At 46.6% G+C, this 12973-nt stretch overlaps 2 protein-coding genes across 6 annotated transcripts in view; one reads left to right on the top strand and one right to left on the bottom strand.

Annotated features, from left to right (window-relative positions):
• Positions 1 to 12973, top strand: part of LOC147424207 (uncharacterized) — a 91902-nt gene that overhangs the window by 30918 nt on the left and 48011 nt on the right. The window lies entirely within an intron of this gene.
• LOC147424208 (uncharacterized) lies at positions 6192 to 8381 on the bottom strand. Its single transcript, XM_086502366.1, has one exon. The coding sequence runs from the start codon at positions 8379 to 8381 to the stop codon at positions 6192 to 6194; it is 2190 nt and encodes a 729-aa protein (XP_086358492.1).

The following is a 12973-nucleotide window of genomic DNA, read 5'->3' as shown; positions in this document are numbered from 1 at the left end:
ACTATTCTGAACTTATGAAGGTATATATATAAATAGTCTTACCGGGCGTCGTGCATGTTGGGCCAAAGTGATCCGAATCCTCTCATGCAGCCTCCGTTGATGCTATGTAGTCCTCCGCAGTTGTGGGCGTCTAGATTTCCCTAGCTCGATCGATCAACGTGCCTCTGGTGTGAGGAGAATGTGAGCTCTGCTGTGGTAGCTGCTCCTCTGGCTACCCAGTGTCCCCTCTAAAGAAGTCTGTGATCCGTCTCTGAGTGTTAGGTGCAGTGTTTGAACTTTGCTCAAGATTTGTGCTCCGAACTGTGCTCAAGGTTCCTTTTGTTCTTATGGAAGGGATAGCCTTCCGTTCTTAATGAGAGAGTGCAATGGACACAAACAAAGTGGATGGACACTGTGAATGAAAGTGCATGAGACTGAGATATAGAGAGAGAAGAGAATACGACACCAAGATGTTGTCAAACCCTCCTCCGAAGGCCCCACTCTCTATGGCGAGAGCGGTCTACTATTGATTGCACAAATCTCTACAATGCTTGGACTTGCCGATGATGTCGACCACCATGAGGACGACGACGAGACGGGCTGAAGACTGAAATCGCCAAGGGCTGAAATCTGCAAATCTTTATCTGCTGAATTTTGACTCTATGTCGGTGATGATGTCGATGGCGACGATGCGACGACGACGCGCTGAGACTGCAGATGCTGAAATCTGCGTTTTCCAGGCTGAATCTGTAAACCTTGCGGAATCTGACCGTGCGACGAGGATCTGCTGTGGGAAGGTGAGATCTGCGAGGTTCGGGACTTCTTCTGTGATGTCTAACTGCTGAAATATGAAAACGCTGGTCTATGTGCTGATTCTGTTGTGAAGATCTGCAAAAACGCTGAGGTTGATCTGCAGACCAAAAACGCTAGGGCTGAAAATTGACCTTGCGGGGAAATCTGCTAATGCTAGGGCTGATCTGCTGTCTACTGTCGCCGGGAATCTGCAATTGCAAAAACGCTGGCTGATCTGGTGCAAAAACGCTAGGCCTTCTGTTGAGAGAAAACGCCAGAGTTGTTGCGGGGGTTGGTCTTGTTGAGAAGTTGCCTGTTGAGCAAGGTGCTCCTGCTGCCTCTTCTGCCAGAAAGTGCTAACTCTGGTTTGCTTATATATTAACTTAGCAAAATTGCCCTACCTACTTTCCAACAAAAGTCACTTAAAAATAATAAGTGAAAAATGTCAAAAATAGGGAAAATAGGTCTATGCACTGTAAAAATGCTACTAATGGGATCTGACTGGAATGTGATGGTCATGCTGTGTGCAACTAGAGGATATGCATCTAATCTAAGTGTCTGGACATGCACGGTCTGCGAACAGACTCACAAAAGTGCCAGATCACTTCCTATTCTAGACTGACTTGACTGAACCGAACCCTGGTCATGTTGTAGCTTGTCCACGGACACAAAGGGTTGGATGTGTCACGTGACATCCCCTCCTTTTTAAAGTGAGGTACTGGTACCGAACTGTATGGTGTTGAGGGAGATCGCCAACAATATCCGGAATCCTTGTAAGGAGTCTTCGCCGGCCCACTCTGATGTGGGGGTCGTGCGATACTTGAACTTCATAAAGGCCTGCAACGCTTTCTTCTTTCGCCTGCGCCAAAAGCGACACAGTCTTCTGTGGCTCCTTCGATGCTTCAACTTCGTCTGTAGTCATGCGTCTACCGTCTTCAAGAATCTCCGAGACTGAAAATTCTTGAAACCACTTCCAACACAAAAATATGAACATACCCATTCCGTGTAAAGTGACTGGAAAAATTCCCGTCTTCTCTAAAGACTGTGCATGCAATGTAGATGAACAAATAGATGGAGTGCCAAACCGTTCACCACACACACGAAAACAATGAGATCGAATTTTTCTCTCTAAATCCATCAGCTGTGGCAAAACACAACGGAAATGCCCATGCTTGGTGCTCATACTTTCTTGCGCTCTTTCTACGACTGTGTTGTGCCAAGGAAGAGACATGGAACGTCCTTGAATGCATACTTTTCAGCTTTTCATGAATAATCCGCATACATCCGTGCTCATCCATGAGTGAATCGTGCTCAACGTACAATATGTCATGCCTAGGAAAAGGGATCACATAAAGACGTTGACTAAAATACAGGAAACGATCACGAATGAAACACTCGATCACTGCGTGCTGACTAATCATGCGAACGCATAGTACTTCCTGTGGGGGTTCATTGGACCTAGGCTCGAGAGCCAAGATCGGTTCTTCCTGAGGGGGTTGTTTGGACCTCGACTCGAGAGCCAAGATCGGTGCTTCGTGATTGATCGTCTCTGCAATGAGGTTAGCTTCACTATAGAAAGTATCAACTAACACATCATCCTTGTGAACAATCACCTCATCTTCATGCAAATCATCATGGTTGTTAGAAATCATATCTTGATCATGCAAATCATCATGCTTGTCCTTATCATCCAAATCATCATGCTCATCATTATCATGCAATTCATCATGCAAATCCTGTGTGTCATGCTTTGGAGAAGAAGAGACTGAGAGAGTCTCCTTCTCTTGATTCTGTGCAAATTGCGCCTGCACAATAGAAAAAAGTCGCCACAACTCTTTCATGTGTTGGTCGCTCTTCTCTTGTCTTGCTTTGTTCTCGCGGTCATGTCCTGCTTGTCTTTCGTTGTTCTCGCGATCAAATTTGACTTGTCTTTCTTTGGCTTCCAAGCGTGCTTGCTCGCTCTCACGCGCTATGGCTGCCATTCTTTCTTGGCATTTGCGCTCTATGGCTGCTATTCTTTCTTCGCTTTCTAACTTCCTGTCCATCATCCTCTTGTCAAAAGCCTCCATAGGAGTTAGTGCAATCCTTGCCGTAGATGGGGAAGGGGGAGGGTCGGAAAAACCTCCTGGTGCGGAAAATTCTTCGCCTCTCTCATGCTCATCACCTCTAAGCGAAGTATCCATTCCGCTTCGAGTGATGACCATCTTGAAGTCATGGGTTCTTGTGGTCTTGGGTTCTTAAGTTCACAAGGAACTTGGGTTCTTGGGGTTCTTGAGTTCTTGAGGTTCTTGCGGGTCTTGAGGTTCTTCTTTCGCTTGCAATCTGTGTTAGAGAAGGATCTTCTCTTCACCCAAGTTCTACTCTTTTCCGCTGGCGCCCCCCTTGGCGGCCTTGCGCTCACACCAAGGTTGCTTTTTCCCATCTCACGTCGATTGGCCGGCCGCTAAGTGCACGGTCCGCTCTCAATGAGTGAAAAGAGGCACAAGGGGAGGCTGGACAAGCCGTTCGTTCTTGGGATTCCTGTCACTCTTCAAAAACACGATTAGGAATCGACACGCCCAAGCAAACTTGGGTTCGTGTGACCTCAACAAGCAAAAACAAATTATGTGGTTCTCGTGGTTCTTTCCTTGAGTGATACAGAACGCTGCCAAAGCTCTGATACCAATGTAAGGTGCAGCGGAATGAATGTTTGAACTTTGCTCAAGATGAGTGCTCCGAACTGTGCTCAAGGTTCCTTTTTGTTCTTATGGAAGGGAGAGCCTTCCGTTCTTAATGAGAGAGTGCAATGGACACAAACAAAGTGAATGGAGACTGTGAATGAAAGTGCATGAGACTGAGAGATGGATAGAGAAGAGAATATGACACCAGAGATGTTGTAAAACCCTCCTCCGAAGGCCCCACTCTCTATGGCGAGAGCGGTCTACTATTGATTGCACAAATCTCTACAATGCTTGGACTTGTCGACGATGTCAACAACGAGACGGGCTGAAGAGTGAAATTGCTAAGGGCTGAAATTTGCAAATCTTTATCTGCTGAATTCTGACTCTATGTCGGTGATGATGTCGATGGCGACAATGCGACGACGACGCGCTGAAAACGCAGATGCTGAAATCTGCGTTTTCCGGGCTGAATCTGTAAACCTTGCGGAATTTGACCGTGCGGCGAGGATCTGTTGTGGGAAGGTGAGATCTACGAGGTTCGGGACTTCTTTTGCGATGTCTAACTGCTGAAATATGAAAACGCTGGTCTATGGGCTGATTCTGTCGCGAAGATCTGCAAAAACGCTAAGGTTGATCTACAAACCAAAAAGGCTAGGGCTGAAAACTGACCTTGCGGGGAAATCTGCTAACGCTAGGGAATCTGTTGTGTTGTTGTGGGAATCTGCTAACGCTAAGGCTGATCTGCTGTCTACTGTCGTCGGGAATCTGCAATTGCAAAAAACGCTGGCTGATCTGGTGCAAAACCGCTAGGCCTTCTGTTGAGAGAAAATGCCAGAGTTGTCGCGGGGGTTGGTCTTGCTGAGAAGTTGTGAAACCGGCCCGTAGGGTGGTAGGCGTTGGCTTTCACCCGAAATTCTTTACTTTAGACACACACACAGAGCACTTTGCAAAGAGAACCTGCGACGGGAGTTAACACTTGAACACACACACGGCTCGGAAGCTAGAATGCTCCGAGCAGACGCCGACAACCTGTAGGCCCCAAAATTGGCGCCCCTTTCGGTATTTCTTTATTCTTTAGGAGGGTAAATTACAAGGTAAGGTCCTGGGAATCCTTCACGTGTATCCACCTAGATACCATTTGATTTGGCCAAATTTCGGTAGCATAACAGCCCCAAAACTTGCGCGAAACCAATTCCCCTGCTGGAACTCGCTTGCACTGGCGTATACCCTCTGATTCCTGTCCAAAAACAGTAAATTCAGCACGCTGTATTTATTGGTTTTTGCCTTGTTTTCAGCCCCAAACAGTCCCCTAACTGTCCTTTGCCAGTGGGGCACGATTCCCAATGATCCTGGCGTCCGTACGGCTGAAAAACAGTGAATTTACAGCGCATAGACAGCGCTGATTTTGCACCTGTACGGTGAGGTTATGACCCTCACCAGTGCCTGCTTTGGAGCAGCAGTGAGCTACCCTTGTTCCTGCTCAAGGAGGCTCTTGCCTCAGCATAAAAGCATGAACCCACACAACTGTACATCAGTCAAATGAGTAGCCCTCTTGTGGGGCATCACATAACTGCACGTAGGGGAGAGAGAGAGCAGTGTGTAGTGTGCAGGGCATCACTCCTAGCACCACACTGTACATGAGAGGGAAAGGAAGCACTCCATAGCTCTTAACCTGTGACAAAAGCTGAAATGAGGCCTCTCCCAGCATAAAATTCAGCGCCACTTCTTCTGCAAGAGGAAAGTGCATGAAAATTCGACACTTGGCGCATTTACAAGCATTTGCCCGTTTCGGGTTCGCCGCTTAAAAATATCCTGACCGGTTGCCCAGTTGACTTCACGGCAGAGTTATAAAATGTTCCCCTAGTCATACCGGAGGTAATGACGCGAACACATTTCACGGCCCAAAATAGCAGTTCCCTAAATTTTAGGAGATGCTTCTGTTGGGCTCCCACTGGTCTTCTGACCATCTATCCTCATTGGAGCCGCATCCAAAAGTGCAATGTGGCCGAACTGTCGGATACTTTTTGTTGGTAGTCCCACCTTGACTTTACGCCTTAATTGAGTTCACTTCCTAGTATCCACCAACTTGCTAAGTGCGACGAGGGGACCTATATGATCTTGCTCTGAGCCTAGACATCCTCTTACCATACGAATTCCAGTGCCGACCACTTCCCGTCTGCGGGTGAATCTACCGTTCACATTGGCCATACCATAGTTTTTCCATACGTCAATCACACGTCGGACGCACACGGGTACGGAAGTACGGAATAAGTACGGATCAGACCACCCAAAATTCCACACGTCAGTCTTAGGATGCTACATAGTAATTGTAGAAATACTTACTGCACCACCATGTTTAAAACTTTATAAGTTTATAGACAAACAAAAGTTAAAACTTAAAACCATAGAAACTTTAGAAATTAAAAGTGGACTCAGGAGTCTGGAGAGTCGAGATTGGAGAGAATCAAGATGGTGCCTCAGACCTCTAAGTAATGATTGATAAAGTAACCTCCAAACAGAAAGGAGTCAAGAGTCAGGACAATAGAAGCAAGCCAAAAACATTCAGGAATCAGGAGTGTAGTCTCCTGAAGGCTGAATCCAAAACATAAGTAGGGAGGCGAGACTAGAGGCTAGAATCTAAACTGTAGACTCTAGAGTCAACAGTGAAAAAAACACCATACGGGTAACGGCATGCCGCATAAGTAAATGTCAAAAACCATGGTCCAGACTCCATAAGCAGGCGGCCAGGCACAGTGAGCTCTAACTCTCACCATAGCTCACATCCTCATCGTCATAAGCAACATCATCCTCCTCCTCGTCCTCATCCTCGTCCTCATCCTCATCCTCATCCTCATCCTCATCACCACCAACTGAGCATGATGCCCCAATATGACTGGTCCCAGCAATGGGAATAGGCTCTATCGCATCTGTAGTACTCTCTGCAATGTCCTCCTGAATCTCTTGCAAGGCAAGCAAGCGGTCCTCATCTTTTTCCTTATTGAGCATTTCCAATGTGACCTCCATTCTCTCATAGACGCGCTCTTTGATTTTGGATATGAGCCTCAAGTTCGTGTGTATGTACACAAGCTTCTCTGTATGAGATGGGAGTAGCCTATTTCTTCTCTTGGTATGAATGAGAGAGAAGGTGCTCCAATTTCTCTCACATGGAGAGGCACATGTCCCTTGCGAAAGCACTCTCAAAGCAAGAGCTTGCAAAGCAGGTGTGCAAGCCCCAAAAGTTTCCCACCATTTCACTCCCTCTTGCATCCTCAATGCATCTTTTGCAATTGGATGAGCAAATGACTTGCTTTCAGCTTTATAAATGTCAAACTCATCAATTAGGGTGCCTTGCAAGGTCAAATCACCCTTGGTGTACCTGTCCAAGAATGTCATCCATCCTTCATGCACCTCGCCATCACTTTCTTGCCCTCTTCCTCGCCATATGGGATGCAACATGTATCCAACAGCATGTAACGGTGTGTGCAACATATTCCATCTTTGAATGCATAGATCCCTAATCTCTCTCATCCTTGCAGCATCAATGCCTTGCATGTTTTCAATTTGCTCTACCATGCGATCCGTAAGCTCGTACATAAGCCCCATGGTGGCTCCTTCCCTATCAGCCAAACGGAGAATTTTCAAAATCGGAGCACACATTTTCAAAATCAGCCTTGCCTCTTGCCAAAAGGATGCATTAAACACAATGTTCGAGACCTCAGTAGCCTTTTGAGTCTTGGATCTCTTCATCTTAACAAATTTGTCATCAATCATAAGCTTGCGCATACCTTGCATGCATCTCTCATCCACAAGATTGGCCAACATAATAAAGTAGTACGCAAATCGAGTGGCTGACGGCTTGACCAAGTCCTTCTTGCTAAGTTGCCGAAACAATGCCAACACAGTAGATTTTCTTGTCACAAATGTGACAATCTTTGTTGCATCCTCAAGCACTTTTCCAACCCAACCAATCTGTCCAATGTCCTCAAACAAAAGGTCCAAGCAATGGCAAGCACATCTGGTAAAAAAAATGTGTTTCCACTCCCTTTCAATCATCTCCCCAGCACCAACACAATTGGTTGCATTGTCCATGCATACCTGCACAACATTTGATGGGCCAATCTCTCTGATAACCTGTTTCAGATGCTTAAAAATAAATTCGGATGTCTTTGTTTCCCCAGATGTGTCTATAGCTTTCAAAAACACTGACCCATGAATAGAGCATGCAAGAAAGTTAATGATAGGCCTGCGCCTAGTGTCAGACCATCCATCACACACTATAGAGCATCCATATCTTTTCCATTTCTCGCGTACACCCATGATCTCAGTCTTTACGCATTTAACCTCCTCATTCAATTCTTTGGTGCGCAAAGCATGATAAGAGGGGGGAACATACGAAGGACCTGCTTGCTCAATAGCTTTCACCATTTGCAAAAAGTAAGGGCTCCTTACTTTCCATGTAGGAACATCCTCAGCATAAAAAAACCTGCGCAAGGCTTGGTCTGCTTGCTTCCGTGTTTGCAAGCCAAATGCACTCGCCAAACCCCCTTGAGAAACCTTCCTCTTTTTGCTTGAGGACCCCACATTGGACTTGGAAGAGCCACTTACATTAGTTGTTCCCTTAGCATGCGTACTCATTGAAGCACTTCCTTGAGCTTGAGAGGCATCTCCTTCCAAATCATTGACCAGTGCATCTACAAAAGCAGCTCTGTCTTCTCCCTCTGGCCTTGCATCTGCATGCAATCTTGTGACAATCTCTACAACATATGCTGGGGCCTCATCACATGGGCCTCCCACACCATGGCCAGCAATGCCCAAAATATGTGCACGGATACGCAAAGGACCACCGTCCCATGAATGCCCACAAAAATTACATTTACAAGTCCATTTTCCTTTTGGAAGACTCTTCACTTGTTGCACATACTGCCACTCGGGACGCTTGGTTCGGCCCATTTGCAAACTTGCAAAGAATTCGGCTTGGAAGTTGGAACTTGGAAGATGGTGCAACGAGCTTGAGCTTTGCCACTTGGAGTACTGAGCTGGCTGCTGCGCTATGTGTTGGGGGAGAGGTTGGAGGCAAGAGAGAGTGCGACCCGAGGGCGGAGACTCGAGAGAATGGGCGGGCCGCGGGCTGATGTCCAAGCCTCACAAGTTCATACACGCTCTGTGACAATGTGAGTGTCTCTGCAATCTTTGTATATTCTATGCAGAGACATTCGCCTGCAGACTATACGAGCGCGCGGCCAAAATAATGCACCCAATTTTTTTTGCCATGCTGGCTGCACGTACGAAATCCTCTTCCGTACTTCATCGATTCCGCACGTATGGCAGTACGGCAGGCCTTCCGTACGCGAACGAAAAAAACTATGGGCCATACAATGTCCGACCGTTTGCTACTTCAAAAAGAGGGTCTCAAAACAAATAAAATAAACCCCATTGAAAAGAAACCAACAACCAAGGTTAGCAGTTGCCACATCTCTGTGACATGGTTAATAACTGCCACGTCCTCGTGACAAGTTGCCTGTTGAGCAAGGTGCTCTTGCTTCCTCTTCTGCCAGAAAGTGCTAACTCTGGTTTGCTTATATATTAACTTAGCAAAATTGCCCTACGTACTTTCGAACAAAAGTCACTTAAAAATAATAAGTGAAAAATGTCAAAAATAGGGAAAATAGGTCCATGCACTGTAAAAATGCTACTAATGGGATCTGACTGGAATGTGATGGTCATGCTGTGTGGAACTAGAGGATATGCATCTAATCTAAGTGTCTGGACATGCACGGTGTGCGAACAGACTCACAAAAGTGCTAGATCACTTCCTATTGTAGACTGACTTGACTGAACTGAACCGTGGTCATGGTGTAGCTTGTCCACGGACACATAGGGTTGGATGTGTCACGTGACACTGAGACTGGCTAGCCTTGCCTCTCATTAGGCTCTTTTTGTGTCTGCGCAGGTCGAGCAAAAACAAACCGAGACATCTCTAGTCCTTATACCCCATGACTCTAAAGAGTGGTCCAAAGCCCTCTCTAAACAGGCAGTGAAAGCGGCCTCGTATCTCACAGTAAACTGGGCAGTGGCATGTGTAGTTCAACTATGTCTCAGGCTCCATGTGACATAGGGGACATGTCCTGGCCTCTACTGGTACTCCGCTGTATCTACTTTTTTGATTTGAAGCTGGTGTGGAGATGTGTGTACCTGGCCAATAGCACATCGTATCCCATGAGATAAGTGGGTGTCCATGTATCTGAGCCTCGTCACAAAACCATCCTCAGTAAGTAAGCTGGAGAAGATGCTCTCTATAGAAAGCCATCTTCGTGTTCAACTCTTGTGCCGGCTGTATCCAAGTCCTAGTATCTAACGAGTCAGTTCTTGTGTCACAAATTGCTGACGTGTCAAGTCACTGAAGAACAGAGCCAACCTTCAGATTACGGTCGAGGGGCCTAAACCCTAAGAAGAACAAGCAACAGCAGAAGAAGAAGAAGTCCTACCAACTTATGGGATCCCATTTGATGGGGCCCAAGTAACAAAGGAATTAAAATAAAGCTGGACCCTCACACACACACACACACACACACACACACACACACACAACACACACACACACAAAAGACATGGAAACTGATGACGTGGTAGTTGTACGGACAACCCGGAAATTGCGCTGACATGCTAATGTGGCAGCCTGTACGGATTTCCGCGATTTGCGCTGCTGACGAGGCACTTGTACGGATTTTCGTAAATCAAGTTGATAGCTTTTGGGCATTGCTTTTGGACTAGATGCTTTTGAGTTTGAAGGCTTTTCATGTAAACTGCTTTTGAGCCTAGGTCCTTTAAATATGAGGCCATGGGCTCATTCTCGGGCATGCTTCTTGGAGAAGGTGCAGAGCGTGGAGTACCGGCTTGTACTGTGTTGATGCAATATAAAGAAATACCGAAAGGGGTGCCAAGGTTTGGGACCAATACTCTCTGGGGTGGAGTTCCGTCACTCCGTGTGGCGTGTCGTCTCTCTCTCTCTCTCTCTCTCTCTCTCTCTCTCTCTTGTCAGTTGTTATTAAAGTGCTAAAAGTCTGTTCAACGTGTTCTTTTTTATTGGCACGTGGTGCCCGTCTTGTGACATCTTGGCGGATGAGCCTGGTGATCTCGGATCTTGTAAGAGTCAGAGATGGTGCATCCAATGAGTATTGGAAGGGGGGCAATCTGTCCATGCTGAATCCATGTACCTGAAACCATGATGTCATCTCCCCATACCAGCATGTTGTGTCTCCGTGCAAAGCTAATTGTCGAGAGGACTCAAGTGCTAGGCGGGCATATCTATCTCTGGGGAAGTCCCACAAGTGGTGTAAAAAGGAGACTGATTTGGTAAGCGCCTCAACCGCTAGTGGGGAGGCAGCTAGGTCTGCTCAAATAATGTCATGTGGTACTGAAGCCTTGGCTCTAATAAGCCGTAAGATCATAGAGACTAGAGGCTTCTCCATGTCTCCCCATCCATTAGTGCGATCCGACCTCCCGTGAGTCCAATGAAGGCCCCCATATCTGAAATCCATAGAGCAATGCGGAAGCCACCAGAGTGTCAAAAAGCCAGAGCTTCGGGCGAGGCTCCTGAAACTGAATCTGTGAACACATCCTCTTCAATCTACCCAATGCTGCATGTGCTCTGGTCAGTCTAGTGTCTGTTGCTCTCCTCAATGAAAATGCTAGTCCACTAAAGACCACCCCAAGGTAGGTATAAGCATCTGTATACTGGACTGTCTCATGGCCGTATGTGAATGTGGGTGCTGATCTCCTGGCCCACTGTGGGGTGGTGTTAAACACCATAACCTTGGTTTTACCAAGGTTGACAGATAGACCATTGTCGTGAGCAAACCTATGCAAAGCATCCAAGTGACGTTGCATCCCCTCCGGAGAGTCGGAGATGAACACAATATCATCAACATATAAGAATAGTGGAATCCATGTCCCTGCCAACTGTGCACCTCTATCACCCTCTCTCTTAATATAGTTAGAAACCTCATCCACATACATACCAAATAGAGTGGGAGAGAGCGGGCAGCCTTGCTTCACCCCGATAGTGGAGTGAACTAATGTAGATAACCCCTCTGGAGTGTGTACATGCCCCACTATTGACCTGTATAATGCCATGAACCCCCAAATCAGCTCTGTGGGTACTCCCATCTCCTGCAGTTTGCGCATCAATCTAGCTCTAGGCACTGTGTCAAATGCTTTGTGGAAGTCCACAAAGCTACAATAGATCCGTCTCCCATGTGATTTGCCCTCAATAATGGCTCTGAGTGTCTTAATGTGCTCAAGTGTAGAAAAACCTCTCTTGAACCTTGCTTGCCCGGCTGCGCTTATACCCTCTCTCTCTGTCCATTTACTCAGTTGCTGCTCAAGAATGGATGCGTACAATCGTGCCAACGTGTGTCCAATCATGATAGTGCGATAATTCCCAAGCTCCATAGTGTCTCTTGACTTGAAGATAGGTACAATAGTAGATAAACTCCAAGTATCAGGCAAACCTTACACATGGCACGGTTGAATGTCACTGCTAGAAGCTCAGAGAGAGAGAGAGAGAGAGAGAGAGAGAGAGAGAGAGAGAGAGAGAGAGAGAGAGAGAGAGAGAGAGAGAGAGAGAGAAGAATGACAGGTCCCAAACAACCCGCTCGAGGGCCTCCCACATTGTTGCCAATGTGGTATTTGCTTTCGATTGCGTAAATGGAATGTACACACATGCAATATGTAACGGGGACGGGTACCATGTGCCAATGGAAAGAACAGTGTGAACAACTTTAAGCACTTCAAATAATAGTGAATTGAAAAAGATGCACGACACACGAGACACGGAGTGACGGAGTTCCACCCCAAGAGAGCATTGGCCCCAAACCTTGGCGCCCCTTTGGGTATTTCTTTATATTGCTTGAACTCAGTACAACGCCGGTACTCCACGCTCTGCATCTTCAGTCGGAAGCGTGCCAGAGAATGAGCCCATGGCACAAATTTAAAGGCCCTTGGCCTATGAAAAGCATTACATGAAAAGCTTCAAACTCAAAAGCATCTGGCCCAAAAGCAGCCAACACATTTTGTGAAAATCTGTACAGCTGCCACGTGGCATTGTCAGTGCTTTTTGTGGGAATGTCCGTACAATTTGTCACGTCAGCATGTTAGCGCGTTTTGCGAGCTGTTTGAAAGCTCTGCCACATCATCATATTCTACCCTATCTTCTGTGTGTGTGGGTCCAGCTTTCTTAATTGTCTTGTGTCACTTGGGCCCCATTGGACGGGGTCTCATAAGTCGGTTGGAACTTCTTCTGCTATGTGCTGCCCCTGCTTCTTAGGGTTTAGGCCCCTCAGTTGGGATGTACAAGTTGGCTCCATTCTTCAGTGGCTTGACACGTCAGCAATTTGTGATATCCCCCCCTTCTTGAAAGAAAGTCACAATTGCAACATATCTGCAAAACAACTTAAGATAGCTCTAAAATTTCTGAGGGTCATTTCGAGGGACGATCAGTTTTTTTGTTAGGTGCAGGGGAATGAATGTTTGCGCTTTGCTCA

The sequence above is a fragment of the Adiantum capillus-veneris genome, chromosome 26 (assembly GCF_014529385.1).
Source record: "Adiantum capillus-veneris isolate H3 chromosome 26, ASM1452938v2, whole genome shotgun sequence".
NCBI classification, from domain to species: domain Eukaryota; kingdom Viridiplantae; phylum Streptophyta; class Polypodiopsida; order Polypodiales; family Pteridaceae; genus Adiantum; species Adiantum capillus-veneris.
The sequence above is the reverse complement of the archived record's forward strand: the minus strand, read 5'-3'. Positions and strand labels throughout refer to the sequence as shown.